General features: G+C 46.3%; 1 protein-coding gene across 5 annotated transcripts in view; it reads left to right on the forward strand.

Moving 5' to 3' along the window:
- The window catches only part of PPP1R13B (protein phosphatase 1 regulatory subunit 13B), a 33,601-nt gene that overhangs the window by 15,998 nt on the left and 1,895 nt on the right, over window positions 1-15,708 (forward strand). For 2 of the 5 annotated variants that reach the window (XM_053475571.1, XM_053475569.1), the window contains exons 3-13: window positions 451-570; window positions 1,253-1,314; window positions 7,412-7,513; window positions 8,649-8,823; window positions 9,488-9,684; window positions 10,144-10,308; window positions 10,536-10,725; window positions 11,400-11,555; window positions 13,472-13,638; window positions 13,746-14,241; window positions 14,630-15,381. In XM_053475571.1, the coding sequence (XP_053331546.1) occupies window positions 451-570; window positions 1,253-1,314; window positions 7,412-7,513; window positions 8,649-8,823; window positions 9,488-9,684; window positions 10,144-10,308; window positions 10,536-10,725; window positions 11,400-11,555; window positions 13,472-13,638; window positions 13,746-14,241; window positions 14,630-15,381 (2,582 nt within the window). The remainder of the gene's footprint in view (window positions 1-450; window positions 571-1,252; window positions 1,315-7,411; window positions 7,514-8,648; window positions 8,824-9,487; window positions 9,685-10,143; window positions 10,309-10,535; window positions 10,726-11,399; window positions 11,556-13,471; window positions 13,639-13,745; window positions 14,242-14,629; window positions 15,382-15,708) is intronic. The other 3 variants (XM_053475570.1, XM_053475572.1, XM_053475573.1) reach the window with 3 other exon arrangements.

Below are 15,708 nucleotides of genomic sequence, written 5' to 3' on the forward strand. Positions count from 1 at the left end.
TACAGGAGGGGGTGTTTGTTATAAAGGAGGAGACGCGTTGGAACAAGAAGCCGTGATCTAAAACTAGAGGGTCCGATGGAAGGGAAGGGAGTTTAGTTTTCTGAGAAGGTAGTGGATAAGTGGAACAGCTTCCTACCAGAAGTGGTAGAGAGTAATACAGTGAGGGTATTAAACATACGGCTCCTGAATCTAACACAAGACCAACGACTGATTAAGGTTTGATTAATTATCTGGTGACCTCGTTAGCTGGGTGTATGGATAGACTTTTATTTGAATAAGTACCCGCTGCGAAATGCGTTGGGCGTCGGGTGCACTCCTCCTCCATTCTGTCCCATATGGAAATTGTAACATAAAGCGATTTTTAAGTCGCCGGGTCTCTTGTGTTTAGCGCTCTCTCAGTGAAACGCGTTTTCCGCTCTAATCCTGGCCGTCGGTTTCTTGTCCGTGCAGAGCGCCCGCTGCCCTTGGATCACCTGATGTTTGAGCACCTGCAGAAGTGGGGTCCGCGCAGAGAAGAAGTGAAGTTCTTCCTCCGTCACGAGGAGTTCCCGGCCGAGAGTGCGGAGCCGGGTGAGTGATCTCTGTGAGACCGCGTGGGAATTCGGGGGGACGCCTGTGATCTGTTTACAAGCCGGTTAGATAGTGACGGAGGGGTCCGTATTCACGTTTCTCACCTGGGGGGCTACAATCTGCCATCATGCCCCATTGGGCCGGAAAGCCGTGGAATCTGTCGTTTTTTAGACTGCCTCGGCACTCTTTTGGGGTATTTTGAGGCTTATTTTCTCATAATAGTGATGATGCGCATATAGATGAAAATAATATAAATGTATTCATACTAGAAGGCCACCTTATGTATACGAGGTACGAGCAGTCATCTCAACCTCCTGTTCTCAAAACCTGTGTGATTATTCCTCCCCTTCTAGATTAGGTGATGCTGGCTTTGCCACAGGCTGCCACCGATCCCGGCTCCTATGTAACATTAATATTAAACGGGTTCCGTGCTGCTAAGTGTTGTGATGGAGACGGTTCCTCTTCGTTATCTCTGCTGTATTAAGTTGCTGATCGTCGCTGATTGGTTCATTTTGATACCCCCCCCCCCACCTGCAGGTCTTTTTATGTGAAATGGTCCCAAAACTTAAATCATTTTAACGCTTCCAATGATTAAAACCCAAAACGTTGACGTTATCGGTGATTTTCATTCCCCCCGTTCAGCTGAATGTTTTTCTGAAAATCTATTGTTTTATCCTTCCAGGAACCCGTCAAACCGCAAACCAAAGAAATGGGGTCCCTGGGGAAAAACGGCTGGAAAACGGGGTATGTTTAAAAAAAAAAATAATTCATTTTTATGGCTTTTAAGAAATAACATTAATTTAATAATAAGGTTTCGGTGCGCAGAACAATATCCTGCTTGTAAGAGAAATATTCATTTCTTATTTATTTATTTATGTCATATTTTTATTTTGTATGTTTTTCTTTTTGCATTTTTCTCCGGCTTCTGTGGGTTTTTATGGGTATTTCTTTGTCTTGCTACCTGCTAAATATTCTTACCACATACGTGTTAAACTGTATGTGTGCCATAAGTGAATGTGACGCGCTGTAGATCGTAAGCTCTTTGAGCCGGGCCCTTCTTGGCTCTTGTTTCTGTTAATCAGATTGTTATCAATTACTTCTGTCCCGTTTACCCCGCTGTACAGCGCCGCGGAATATGATGGCGATATATAGATCAATAAATAATAATGCGGTGTTACTAGCGTGATACGGAGGCATAGAACAGCCGTCTGTGTAGTTGGTTATTTTAGAAGGACAGCCGGAACCAGCCTGTTTTTCGGCCCTCGAGGAATGATGTGGACAGCCCTGCCCTGGCCAGCGAAGAAAGCGCACAAGTGCAGACGTTTACGAATAGTTCATCTTTGAAGTTAAAAGGCACTGCGGCTTCATGAGACTCCGTCGCTCCCACGGCCAGGAATGTATCGCCCGCCGATGGAGCGCAGGGAGTGCTTCTCATCACAAGCTCGGAATGTTTTCACAAATTATTATTATTATTTTTTTTATTTTTTTTGCGTCGGCAGGATTTTTTTTTAAATTAATGGCCCGTTTGATACCAACATAGTGAAGCAAAGCAACTAATTATCCAAAGAAAATAGCTGCGTGTCGGAGCGTGTTTATTGCATGTTATTCCTTCGGAATTTCTCAGAAAAGACGCGCGTTACCCTTCAACGGTTTGGGGGTCACAAGAAATGTCTCCCTGTAACATAATTACAGAATATTTCTAACGGACAATTAGCCTTTAAACTTAAACTTGGATCAGCGAACACAACGTGCCATTGGAACACAGGAGTGATGGGAGTGATAAAGGGCCATTGGAACACAGGAGTGATGGGAGTGATAAAGGGCCATTGGAACACAGGAGTGATGGGAGTGATAAACGGCCATTGGAACACAGGAGTGATGGGAGTGATAAAGAGCCTCTGTACACCTTTGAAGATATTCCATTAAAAATAGTCATTTACAACATTAAATGTTATTTTAATGCACAAAATTTGCTTTTCTTTCAGAAACAGGGACGTTTCTAACTGACCCCAAACGGCGTATCCTATGCATGTTTAAATCCCTCACTGTATAAGCCTCTACCACTTCTGCTGGGTGGTTCTTCCACTTACATATAACTTAGTTTATGACCTCTTGTTCTAAGATTTCTCCTCCTTTGAAATAAACGTAATTCTTTGTAACAAAAGAATGTTAAAAAATGGTAAAAGTAGCAGAGAACGTAGCCGCGCAGGACGTCCTTGTGTCGTCCGACGCATGGAATCTAGGAGGAGGTATTAGAACCGATGAGGCACGGCCGGCGCGTCGGGTTTCCACTCGCCGTAATCCCACTCAGGACCTGCTGTCACCTGCCACAGCCTGGCAGACAATAAACTGTCTTTCCTCCGACGCAATCGTTTGCGTTACAGGATTTATTCCGCCTCGGCTGCGTCCTTTCATTCTAGATTGTAGCCGAGTCCTGAAGGACACACCAAGGTCGTGGAAACGTGGGCCGCGTCTATCGGTTACTGAAGAGTTTCTGTTTATTTACAGACAAGTGATCCATCTTTTATCTTTGGATGTTCTTGGGAATGGTGGCCCCTGGGGCCGGAACCCTTTGAGGGGATGCCGGGGGGATTGCAGATAGTACCTTCGGTGGGTTAACGAGGCGCCCTGTTTCACCGTGTCAGACCCCCTGTAGAGTTAGTAACTCCTGGGGTGCCATTCCATTTACTGAGAGTGGTAGATAAGTGGAACAGCCTCCCAGCAGAAGTGGTAGAGGGTAATACAGTGAGAGGATTTAAACATGCACGGGATAGACATACGGCTCCTGAATCTAAGACGAGAACAACGGCTGATTAAGGTTTGAGTCTTTACAGCAGGAGAAACGGGCAGACTAGTCGGGGGCCGGATGTGGGCCGATGTGCCGTTGGATTATCTGTCTCTATGGTTCCTCTGTGAATGTGGGAGTCTCGAGGCATCACGCTGATGGTAGTTGACAGCCGGGCCGATCTGGCTATGATTAGTTATTTGCCCCCTGGCAAAATCCACTAGCCTTTTCCATTCACTGGCTGCGGATCTGGGGACGGGCGGCATTCAAATACAGCAAACAGAACTTTATTTCCCTCGTCGGCTGAGAGTTGGAGCTCGTCAGAAGACTCCGGCTGCGGAGATAATAGTCCCTCGGCCAAGCGTGATGTGATTTGCTGGTCGGGTATACATAGCGTATGGATATGGAGGTAACGCGCTTGGAAACGGTCGAGGAGTTCGCGTGTGACGGCAGACGGGTGAGAGTGTGTGCGTGCGCGCTCACCTGGGAGAGCGGCGCTGAGGTACTAAAGACATTTATTAATGATCACTATTTTTTTTTTTTGTCCTAAAAATCGTTTTTTTGTCGGGTGTGCGGTCGCCGGGGCCGATGTTGATAAAGTATTCCTTTCTGTATGTATATGTGTGTGTGTATATATATATAATATAAATAGGGATTAAAAGAGATTTTTTTTTTTTTTATTGCGGATTTTCAGGGTGAGGAGCATGTTTAAATTCCCTCGGTGAATAAACCTCTGCCACTTCTGCTGGGAGGCTGTTCCACGTATCTACCACCCTCTCAGTAAAGTAAAACCCTCTTACATTCCATCCAAGTCTCCGCCCCTCTAGTTTTAAGCTCCTCTTCTCTCCGTGTTGTTGTTTTGTTAACTTGTTGACTGTTTTGTTCCCCGCGGTAAATCCGCACATTCAGCAAAACTCTCCGACATCCTGCAATTTCCCGTCTGCACAACAATCTCCAGGCCTTCGCGGCCGCACTCGTTAAATTACACTTCTCGGCGTGTTTTTGTTTTAAGGTTAATGTTTTGGGTGAAGAATTCCCAAAATAAAGTATTTGGACATAAACGACCAAAGACAAACCCTGTGAGCAGCTTCTTGGCGGCAGACGTGCCGATTAAAGGTGCCGTTCCACCTCCTGTAGAAGTGAACATTTTGTAGCCATATTCAGCTTCGGAGACCTCAATTCTACTAACAGCCCAAACCGTTCCCCCCAAAATGATTTGATTTACTCATGTCATATTTTGCCTTGTTTTAATAATTTTTGTCATGTGACACTCCCATCACTCCCGTGTTCCAATGGCCCTTTATCACTCCCATCACTCCCGTGTTTCAATGGCCCTTTATCACTCCCATCACTCCTGTGCTCCAACGGCCCTTTATCACTCCAATCACTCCTGTGTTCCAATGGCCCTTTATCACTCCCATCACTCCTGTGCTCCAATGGCCCTTTATCACTCCCATCACTCCTGTGTTCCAATGGCCCTTTATCACTCCCATCACTCCTGTGTTCCAACGGCCCTTTATCACTCCCATCACTCCTGTGCTCCAATGGCTCTTTATCACTCCCATCACTCCTGTGTTCCAACGGCCCTTTATCACTCCCATCACTCCTGTGCTCCAATGGCCCTTTATCACTCCCATCACTCCTGTGTTCCAACGGCCCTTTATCACTCCCATCACTCCTGTGTTCCAATGGCCCTTTATCACTCCTGGGTTCCAGTGGCCCTTTATCACTCCCATCACTCCTGTGTTCCAACGGCCCTTTATCACTCCCATCACTCCTGTGTTCCAATGGCCCTTTGTGTTCGCTGATCCAAGTTTAAGTTTAAAAGGCTGATTGTCAGAAAACCCTTTTGCAATTATGTTACAGACAGAAATGTTCTAATTTTCCATGAAAAACAGGCCTGTGACCCCAAACCGTGGACCAGCCGTGTGTATAATGTTCATATATGTATATGTATAATGTGTGTGTGTGTGTGTGTGTATATATATATATATATATATATATATATATATATATATATATATATATATATATATATATATGTGCTGTGCGTGTAGATTGCAGAGATGTCGGTTTTTCTCTATATGTAGATTATTTTGTTTTTCTTGCATAAAGATAAATAATCGGAGCTCCGGCCTTTTCTGTCTGCAGCGAGCGGATTGGTGCTGATTTTATCTCTCGTGTTGATCGAACGATCCGCGGCTTTCTGTAAACGGCATTGTTTCAGTGGTTTGTAAAGATTTATAATCCTGACTCCCCCCCCCAGCACGCGAGACCCCCATGCCCTTCTGGGCCGTTCTCCCTGTTAGTTCTCGTGTCGGCAGCAGAGTAACGCCGCGCTCGGCACATTCTGTGGCCGTGGTGGATCTCCAGATTCCGGGGGCTTCCCAATTCATCACAGCCCCCCACCAACCCCCTGGTGTGATTTTCCAAATAGTTGCTATTGTCGCTCAAAATGTCAAAATGTTAGTTAACTATTTCTACATAATGGGGTTCGGTAGCTGGACTGCAACTCCCTTGTTGCTCAGTCAGCCCCATCTCCTGCTCTTTTTAGTGCGTCTTCTCTCCGGGGAGTCTCTGCTGACGGCAGAACGCTCGCACAGCCCCCCAACCCCAAAGAGATTCCGGTCCCCCGATTGCCACGATCCAGCGCAGATGATCTCCCCCTGTATGAGAACAGCGACTCCGCGGACCGTGAGCCATGAGATCACACAGCCCTCTGGCAGTGAAAGGGTTTATGCCGGGATATTTATTTCTGGGAGCCGAGACAAATGAGTGTTTACCGTGTGCCGGGTGTACGTGGCGTCGGCAGTCGCTCGTTGCCGGGGTTTCTCTCTGGCGGGGCTTGTGGCCGCCGGCCGGCAGTGTGTTTTATGTGTTGATGTATGATTTGGAGAGGGGGCGTCCCTTGCAGGCTGGTATTAGGTGGTGGAACGCGTGGGATTATAGACGCTCTCTGCGTGCTCCGCCGCAGCTTTTACTCTCTCTGGGGCAACTCACCTGCCTGTCGGGGCAAATCTTTCTGAACTCTTTACCATGTGGTCGTGGAAGAAGCCTCGGCTCGTCAAGTTACAGGTTACTACCCCGCTTGGCTCTTAATATATTTTAACCTCTTGCTCCCCAGTGCTGTTGCGTCTGCAGCACCTGAGGGGTTAAAAGGATCTCCCGACGCTTCGCTCGCTCATTGACTTTCAGGGTTTGTACGTTTTTGTTAATGTTCTTCAGCAGCTGACTCGTGTGTATTTGGCTGCATGATGGGAATTGTAGTCCACAGCAGCCGGAATACAAGATGTTGTCGATCCGCCTGCTGTAGAAAACGTGATGTTTCAGGATAGGCAGCGTTTGGCTCGTGTGTGAATTTGGCTGCATGATGGGAATTGTAGTCTGTCATGTGGAATCCAACATGTTTTCTGTCCTTGGTCTACTTTGGAAGCGCGTTTCGCGCCACGACTGGCAGATTTGGCGTAATAAACCGAGCAGTTATGCCGGAATACGATAATTTAATGTTTTAAAAAATCTCTTTGTTTAACTCTCTGTGCGCCGGTGGCCTGTTACCGTGTATTCCTTCAATGTGTTTTACATTTAATCATCGATAGCCACGCTGTAAAGACTCGTTCGTTGGCCTTGTCTTAGATTCATTCATTTAAATCTCTGTTGTTTTGATTTATATAGCGCCGTCATAGAGTGCGGCGCAGTATAACGGGTCGTATCCTCTTTCCTCCAAGCTTTACGCATTAAGATCATTTTGTCTTAAGTGTTTTCCATCCTGTAAACAATGCTCCGTCCCAGAAGCGCGTGTTTGGACTCCGGCCAGAATCTGTTTCTGGAGATGGGGCGTCTGGTGCTGAACGCTTTACTCTGGCCCTCGCCCGGTAAACGGTGCTCTGGACCCAATACGGAGGAGACGCGGTTCCCTGTTTTGGCGTGGATACCCGTGTTATTTATGTCTATACGGAGAGCGCTGTTTATTTGGTGTCTGGGACGCTGTGCTGCGGTTTTGTGGTTCCCGGGTCAGCGCCTCGTTGCTTACGTGTTCCGTGTGTCTGTTCCGTGCAGGTCGGGAACCCTCGCGTGGAGCTGACGCTCACAGAGCTCCAGGACATGGCCGGCCGGCAGCAGCAGCAGATCGAGAACCAGCAGCAGATGTTGGTGGCAAAGGTAAAGGAACGAGACGGAGACGTTCTGCATATCTTATTATTATTTATTATCATTATTTAGCATTTTTATTTATTGTTTATTAGTATTATTTTTATTATGTTTTTTTATTAGTATTTATTAGTATTATTATTGTGTATTATTAGTATTTTATTTATTAGTATTATTATTAGTATTATTTATTTTATGTATTAGCATTTTTATTATTTTTATTTTTCTTTAGCATTTTTATTTATAGTATTATCGTGTATTATTAGTATTTTATTTATTAGTATTATTATTAGTATTATTTTATTATGTATTAGCATTTTTATTATTTTTATTTTTCTTTAGCATTTTCATTTATAGTATTATTATCGTGTATTATTAGTATTTTATTTATTAGTATTTATTTATTAGTATTATTATTAGTATTATTTTATTATATATTAGCATTTTTATTATTTTTATTTTTCTTTAGCATTTTTATTTATAGTATTATTATTGTGTATTAGTAGAATTAGTATTTTTATTCTGCATTAGTAGTATTATTTATTATGTATTTTTATTATTTATTAGTATTATTTTTATTATGTATTTTTCTTTAGCATTTTTATTTATTAGTGTTATTATTATTGTGTATTATTATTATTATTATACCGGGAACCTTTTAAATGTCTGTAGAGTTTAGCGAAAGCTCCATAAGAGCCGGAAATGTCATTTATTCAGAACTTGTTTGGACCGGACCTCGAGCCGGCGGTTTTGGACTCGTCTCCTCGTAGGATTATAATTTTTTGTATGAATAAAGTGACATGGAGCCCCCGGTCTGCGGTGCTTTTATCAGGAATAAGAGTTTCTTTGCCGCCTGTTTTGGAGCCGCTTCTCTTCATTGTCTCCCTGACAGCCTCCATCTGCCTCTCGTCGTTTACTTTTGGAGGCTTAGAATTAGACATCAGGGAGACGTTTTGTCTCATCAGGAAGAGGGCGGCTGTCTGTCAGGAAATAAGCGGCACAGATGTGCGGGGGTCCCTGTTTACAGAGCTGTTGTTATCTTCCGTGTGTCCTAACCCCCCCAGTGGGGTAATCATGGAAATGGCCTTCCTTTTCCTAATCTTTTTTCTCCTCTTCTCCTTTTTCCCCCTTCTCCTTGTGTCGGCAGGAGCAGCGGCTGCGTTATCTGAAGCAGCAGGAACGCCGCCAGCAGCAGACGATCTCCGAGAGCGAAAAGCTTCAGAAGCTTAAGGAGCGAGTGGAGACGCAGGAGAGCAAGCTGAAGAAGATCCGTGCCATGAGAGGACAGGTGGACTACAGCAAAGTCATCAACGGCAACCTGTGTAGGTTCCAGAAACCAGAACATGCGCCACGTGAGGGTCTTCCTCCGTGATGGGATCCTTGCTAGAGACGCTTATTCTTAATTCGAGAAACACACAAAACGCTGTTCACAAAAACATGTTTATGCGACTAATAATATATCTATTATATATATCTCTATCCTACTGGTCCTTGGAGGTTTCACCAATAGGAATCCTCGTCTTTCGCAGCCAATAGAGTTAAAGGGCATCAAAAAAACTATGTACAGAGTTCTTATTTTCGTTCTATTTCTCTTTACTGCACTTTCTTATGTATAAAATATTATTTTATATTATTTTTAAATATAATATATTTTTTTTTTGAGAAAACGGTTTTCCTTTTTTTTTTTTGGGAGTTTTCTATTGTTTTTTGTTTTGTTTTTTCTCCAAATGTTTTTTTTTTCTTTTTAAATCTCGACGCGTCTTCAGGAACGTGTTAAATTCCCGAACATCGTGAAATATTGCGGAAGTGTTAGGATGTAAGCGGAGGTACGGAGTACGCCTGCGGCTGGCTTTTGGGCTTGCCGAGGGGCATGGGAGTTGTAGTTCAGCGACGGCAGGAGAGCTCTCTTTATGAAACCTTTCTGATCGTAAATGCCGTGAAAGCCGTTTATTAAGGAAGCTGTTATCTGTTTGTTTTATTCACCAGCCACTGAGATAGAGCACATCACCGACATGTTTCACGAGAAGCAGCAGGAGCTGCAGGCGGCCGTGCTCAAGGTGGAGCAGCTCACGCAGCAGCTGGAAGAGCTCCGCAAGGGAAAGCTGAACGGGTTCCAGGCTTACAACGGGCAGATGACCGGACCGGCAGCGCTCGAGCTCAAAAAGCTGTATCAAGAGCTACAGGTGAGAGCCTGCCGAGCGGAAGGGCTCCCCTCGCTAAACGGCTGACCGCCCCCTCCCGGCATTTTACAGAAGCTGCTGGCAGGCAATTCAAATAAAGAAACATCGAGTTATCCCCCTTAAGGGGTTCGCTTGTTTGCAATTATCTGGGTAATTAGTGAAATTATAGTTTTTAAACTTCCAGCAAGAACCGGAGACGCCTTCGGGGAAGTTTATTATATACAACAGAGCCGAGAGCCGTAATATGAAGGAGCTCATAACGGATGAAACGGATCCTACCTTGGGAGGCGCCGTATTACCTCCCTGCTCCCGGGATCTGCATTATTAATAATATTATTATTATCCTGGTTATTGTTGGTTGGTTCAGGTTGTCTTGTCCTGGTTCTTTAACAATGCTGCCCCCTGGCAACACCTGGTCCTCAGTAAATGAGTGACGCTCGATATTTACTACGGTTTATTTAGATCCGAAATCGTCTCAACCAAGAGCAGAACACGAAGCTCCAGCAGCAGAAGGACCTGCTAAACAAGCGCAACACGGAGGTCGCCATAATGGACAAGCGGATCAACGAGCTCCGCGAACGTCTCTACAAGAAAAAAGTTGAGGCACGTCAAAAAGAAAACATTCCCGTAAGATTATCACGAAAGGGGCCAAGCCTCCTGAGTTCTTATTTTACGTGCGATTATTTACCCCTCCTGCTGCCCGTGTCTCCGTGACGTTGGATGTCCCGCCTTGTGTCCTCTCTTCGTATAGACCTTGACCAACAGAGGTCCTCTGATATTGTCCCACGGGCTGGCGTTCGTCCCTCGGGTTCCGGTTAAGATGATTCGCTGTCATGTTTTTCTTTCTTTTACAGTTAAATCGCATCAACGGGACGCCGTCTCCTCAGTCTACGTTATCTGCGTCTGGGAGGGTAGCGGCGGTGGGGCCGTACATCCAGGTTCCAAGCTCTGCAAATTATACCCTGCCGGCCGATCCGGTGAAGCCGCAGTCCCTGTCTCTGGCCGCCAGCGGGACGCACGCTCGTTCCAAATCCGGTAGGCTCGGTTTTTATAAAATAGGATCAAACAGTGAGCACCAAATCACCTAAAACACCCAAATCTTAATGTATTTTTCTATAATTTGGTTCAGCCGGTATTTTCATCTCCTTGGGCAATTTTTAGTGTTTTTTGGGGGGGCATTGGGGATCTGGTATATATTTATTAAGCTGAAGAAGCTCTCCAAGATCTCCGATACCTCGTCCTCGTGTGATGACAGGTCCTCCGCTGTTTTCCTACCACAACTCCTATCGTCCTCCATCACTTTCGGGAAGTGAACCCGGAGGGCCGTGTAGTTGCCCACACCTGGGGTAATACACCTATAGATGCTGCCACATGGTAGCCCAAACTTGGTTATACGAGTAGAGGCACGACAGCCAACGCATTTTGCTTCAAAAAAGGAGGACCTTGTAATGCGTAAAGTGTGTCGGCCATCGTCCACCATCATGTTTTATGTTCCTCCATGATGTTTCTATCCGTGCTCCCTCCCTTAGCATGTTTACTTATGTTTACAGTTCTCTCTCATCATCATGCTTGTCCTTTTTGTTTCTGCTCCTCCATGTCTCTCCACGGTCTGTTTGATCCTCTTTGTGTTCTTCCCCCCTTTTATTTGTTTCTCTTCCCCGATCTCTGGGTGTTTTCCGCTCCGCCATGTCGTCCTCCTCCTCCTCCGGTAGAGGCAGACAGTGGGTGCGCGAAAAAATCTCCAGGCGCCTGGAAGATTTCCCATTTAGACATCATAGCGGATCCTATGCTGTCGTCTCCCACTTCTCCTTCTCTGCGGCCTTCTCATCGCGGTCTCATCCATCCGGCACCTGCTGGCTCTGACGCCCCGCACCGTGAGTCTGTTCAGGAGAAACTATTAGTCCTGCCTAGAAAATAAAGTAATAAAAGTTCTGATCCAACTCTGAGGAGCTTCTGTAGGAAAGTATCACATCGGGCCGCCCGCAGAACGTCGCGTGCAGGCACTTCGTTACCCGCTCCGTGGCTTCGGTAAAGAGTTGGCGGTCCGGGGGGTGAAAGTTGTGTTTCAGGGTACTTTTCACGCGTTCCTAGCTAAAAGTAGAATGTTTGGAAAGGATTCCGCTCGCTCCGTTAATATTATTAGGGATGTTTTGGTCGAAGCCGGTGGTCGGTAAAAGCAAAGACTGTTGGCAGATGGGCCGTAAATTTCCACCATATTTTCACTTTTATATACCAGCCTCATCTTCGAGACCTTTCTGGTAGATGTTGATCTGAGATAAGAGACGTGATCTCCGGGATTATGCACTGGAGGGCCAAGAACTGGTTACATATACGGGATCCACCTAAAGAGAAGCACCTAAGCGGTGCTGGTTTTGTTGCGCATGCCCAATTACAGCTTTACAATAGCAGACTCCCCCCCCCCCGGTCTGTTCATCCACACGTGTTAAAGGAATCAAATGATGGTTGAGGAGCCCTACTCCTTGATGATGACCTCTTGCGCCGGAGCCCACGTCAGTGGCTCTGAACGCAGGCTTAGAGGCATTAATTACTCCGCAATGAGTTGGACAGCCTAGGGGCAGCCATATTGTTTCGGAGCCCCCACTTTCTGCAGTGGGAGATAAACTTATTCGATGCAGAAACAAAGTACGGTCCCTTCTGCATCCCAAAAACCCAAAAACTAAGACCCGCGTGCCTCGCTCGGCGGAGAATAGTTCTATAACGCGCTCTAATTATCTGCCGTTTAATTGAAGCAATTATTATTTCTCATTATAATTCCTCGAAATGAATCCCCAAACGAAGTCATTTTATTTGGCAGATTAATGAACTTTTTCTCCTTGCGGTATTTTTTTTTTGGGCCGTCACAGATTAAAGAATAGCCCCGGCTGCCCTGAACCTGGAATGTTTAATGGGATCCGCGGAACTATTATTTCTCTGGAGGCGGTTTTTGGTCTCCCGCCGACCTCGTGTACCGATTCTCATATTCATCATTATATTAGACATAGAGAACAAATCTACTACATAGAACAGATTGTTTTTTACCTGTGATGCTAGAGGACACTTATAGGCTGAAAGGCTTTGTTGCCATAGCATCGGAGTTTATTTTCTCTGCTGCGTTGCTCGGTTAATGTTCTTTGTCGGCCGGGTGGCTGCTGTAAGTGACGTATAACAAAGATAGCAGGCACTGAGCATGATGGGATATGTAGTCCACAGCAGCTGCCGTGCTAGAGACACCCCCAAAAGGTTTGGCCCTGCTCCAAAGAGCTCACACTCTAGTTTGGTACTAAAGCCTGTGATCCTAGGGCTCTTTAAATTATTGAATTATTATTATTAAAAATAATCTCATTTAATTGTGTTTTTTTTTTTTATTCTGTTTCGCTGATTTTTTTATATTTAAGATTTTTAAAAGAATTGAAACATTTATTTAGAAAGCCCTCGGAAATCGTTAATCTCTCGGTCTCTGTAAACGCACCTCTTTCCCAACGCTTTCCTTTACGCTTAAGGGGAGAAAATCCTTTTCTGTAATTTTGTTATAAAGAAGTATATTTTTTCTGGTTTTCATGTGTATAAAATATTGGTTCGGGTTTGAGGCTAATTCAGTGAAAATAATCAGGCTGGATAATAAATAACATCATCATGAAACCGTCACTGTCCCTTTTCTTTATATATATATATATATATATATATATATATATATATAATTTTTTTTTATTATTTTTAACCCCCCCCATCATTATGTTGTTGGATATCTAAACCCCCCTTTTCACATTTTTATATGTTTCTTTATTTCAAGCTAACGATGCCAGCTGGCCGACACTGAAACAAGGTGCCGTATCTGGGGCGAAGCCGCCTTATCTGAGCCCGTCGGACCGGAAGGAGCCCGCCGCGGACCCTCCGTTTAAAGCTGGAGCCATTTCCACTCAGCCTGTGCCTTCTGCCCCCGGACCCCCTGATAAACTGGTGAGATTTTTTTGAGCGTCCTTTGGGTTGCTTCGGGTTTTCGGCTGATTTTCAGGCATGTTATCGATATATTAAGCGTTTCATTCACTTTCAATATTCGTTCGCAGGCAGCGGATACCGGGAAGCTCCCACCAGCGGCCGCAGGGTTAAGTAAAACGTTGCCCCATGGCTATGGCGTGTACCAGCCCCCGCTGCCCCTCAGTGCCACCAACTCTCTGGAGAGGAGGAAGGATGGAAGCTTGCCGAGAGCTGGTCCGGGCCAGACGGCGCGTACGAGGCCGCTGCCGCTGCCCACGCCGAGCAACGTCCACCCCCCCGGCTCCTCTCAGCAGATCCAGCAAAGAATCTCCGTGCCCCCCAGCCCCACTTACCAACCCTCGTCCTCGCCCCTCTTCCCCGGGACGGACAGCAGGCCCGACCCTCCGCTCACCGTGGCCATTAGACCGTTCCTAGCGGAGAAGGCCGCGAGGCCGCAGTCCCCCAGGAAAGGTCCGCAGACGGTGAATTCGAGCTCCATTTACTCCATGTACCTTCAGCAATCGGCGCCTCCAAAGAGCTACCAGCAAGCGGTCTATAACACCCTGAACAAGTCTGTAAAAGCAGGTGAGACCCCCATCCCTCCGCCGTGCGTGCCGGGTCATTATGAGGTCATAGAGCTGTGAGCTGAACCTTCGTTTTATTAAACGGTTTTGTTAAAAATGTTTTATGATAACAAACCTCTTGGTCTTTTCATAAAAAAAAGATTTTTGCCCTAAAATATTGTGCCAGCGACTCTTACTTCCCGTGACGCTGCTTATGTCATGATGAACGCGTCATGATGCATGTGACATAATAGCGACACGATGTTTTGCTCCGGGAGTCCTACAGCGAGGAAAGCGCTGATTTTTGCCATTTCTTTATAACGCGGGGAAAGTTTTACCCAACTTTACATTATTTATCTAGTAATACTTGAGGCGTTTTTCTGAATACCCCGCGTGTTCTTTCCCCCCAGTGTACGGGAAGCCCGTGGTGCAGCCTGGATCCTCTAATTCCTCGCCGTTACCTTTCTTGCACGGATCAGGGCCACCCAACGCCTCACCCCTTCAGGGCGACGCCGCCGATAAAGAGCATGAAGGGGAGACGGCGCCGCCGTCCGGTGAAAACAGCGGCGGCGTGGAAAACATCCCACGTCCTTTGAGTCCCACCAAGCTGACGCCGATAGTCCACTCGCCGATGAGATATCAGAGCGACGCCGACCTGGAGGCTCTGAGGAGGAAACTGGCCAACGCTCCGAGACCTTTAAAGAAACGAAGCTCCATAACCGAGCCGGAAGGTCCGAGCGGGCCGAACATCCAGAAGCTGCTCTACCAGCGCTTCAACACGCTGGCCGGAGGAATAGAGACTGCGCCGTTCTACCAGCAGGGCGGCTCCCAAGACTTCGTTGGGATTATGGCTGACGTTAGCAACGGAAACACCAACGCCAACGGCAACGTGGAAGAGGCGGTTCAGCCGGCGGTTGTGCCCCCCGCCCCTGAACCCCTGATCCCACCCGATGATAACGATAACAAACTCTGTTCTCCTATCACCGAAGAACTGATCGGTGAAACCATGAGCCAGATATCGGAAACCACCGAAGACAATAACAACAACAATCCAGCGGTTATCCCTTCGAGCGACCCCAAGACCCCAAGTCCCATACTGGAGGCCGCATCTCCTGTGAAAGAGGAAGCCCCGGCGCCCCCGGCACCCGCCCCACCTGCCCCTGTGAGTAGAGACATCTGTCGGGAACCATGTTTATGGCTGTCGGCTCCAAATGGTGTTTCTGCCGGGTTATTTCGCCGGGCAGCTGGGTTCAGTGATAAGCGTATCGTTGGAGAATTATAGGGGGACTTAAGTATAACGGCCCTATTTTTACGTTTTGCGCATAATATTGGGATACATTTTACGGTCCAGACATTCTTTAGTTATTGTAGTCCTTTTAAGTCCTCCCCGGCTGCCTCTACTGAAAGCAGGGAGCATACCTTAGTACACTTCTTGCACATGCTCAGTAGGACTTCCATTGAAATTAAATGGAGTCGCAGCAGCCAATCA

The sequence above is a fragment of the Spea bombifrons genome, chromosome 9, assembly GCF_027358695.1.
Source record: "Spea bombifrons isolate aSpeBom1 chromosome 9, aSpeBom1.2.pri, whole genome shotgun sequence".
Classification (NCBI taxonomy): Eukaryota; Metazoa; Chordata; class Amphibia; order Anura; family Pelobatidae; genus Spea; species Spea bombifrons.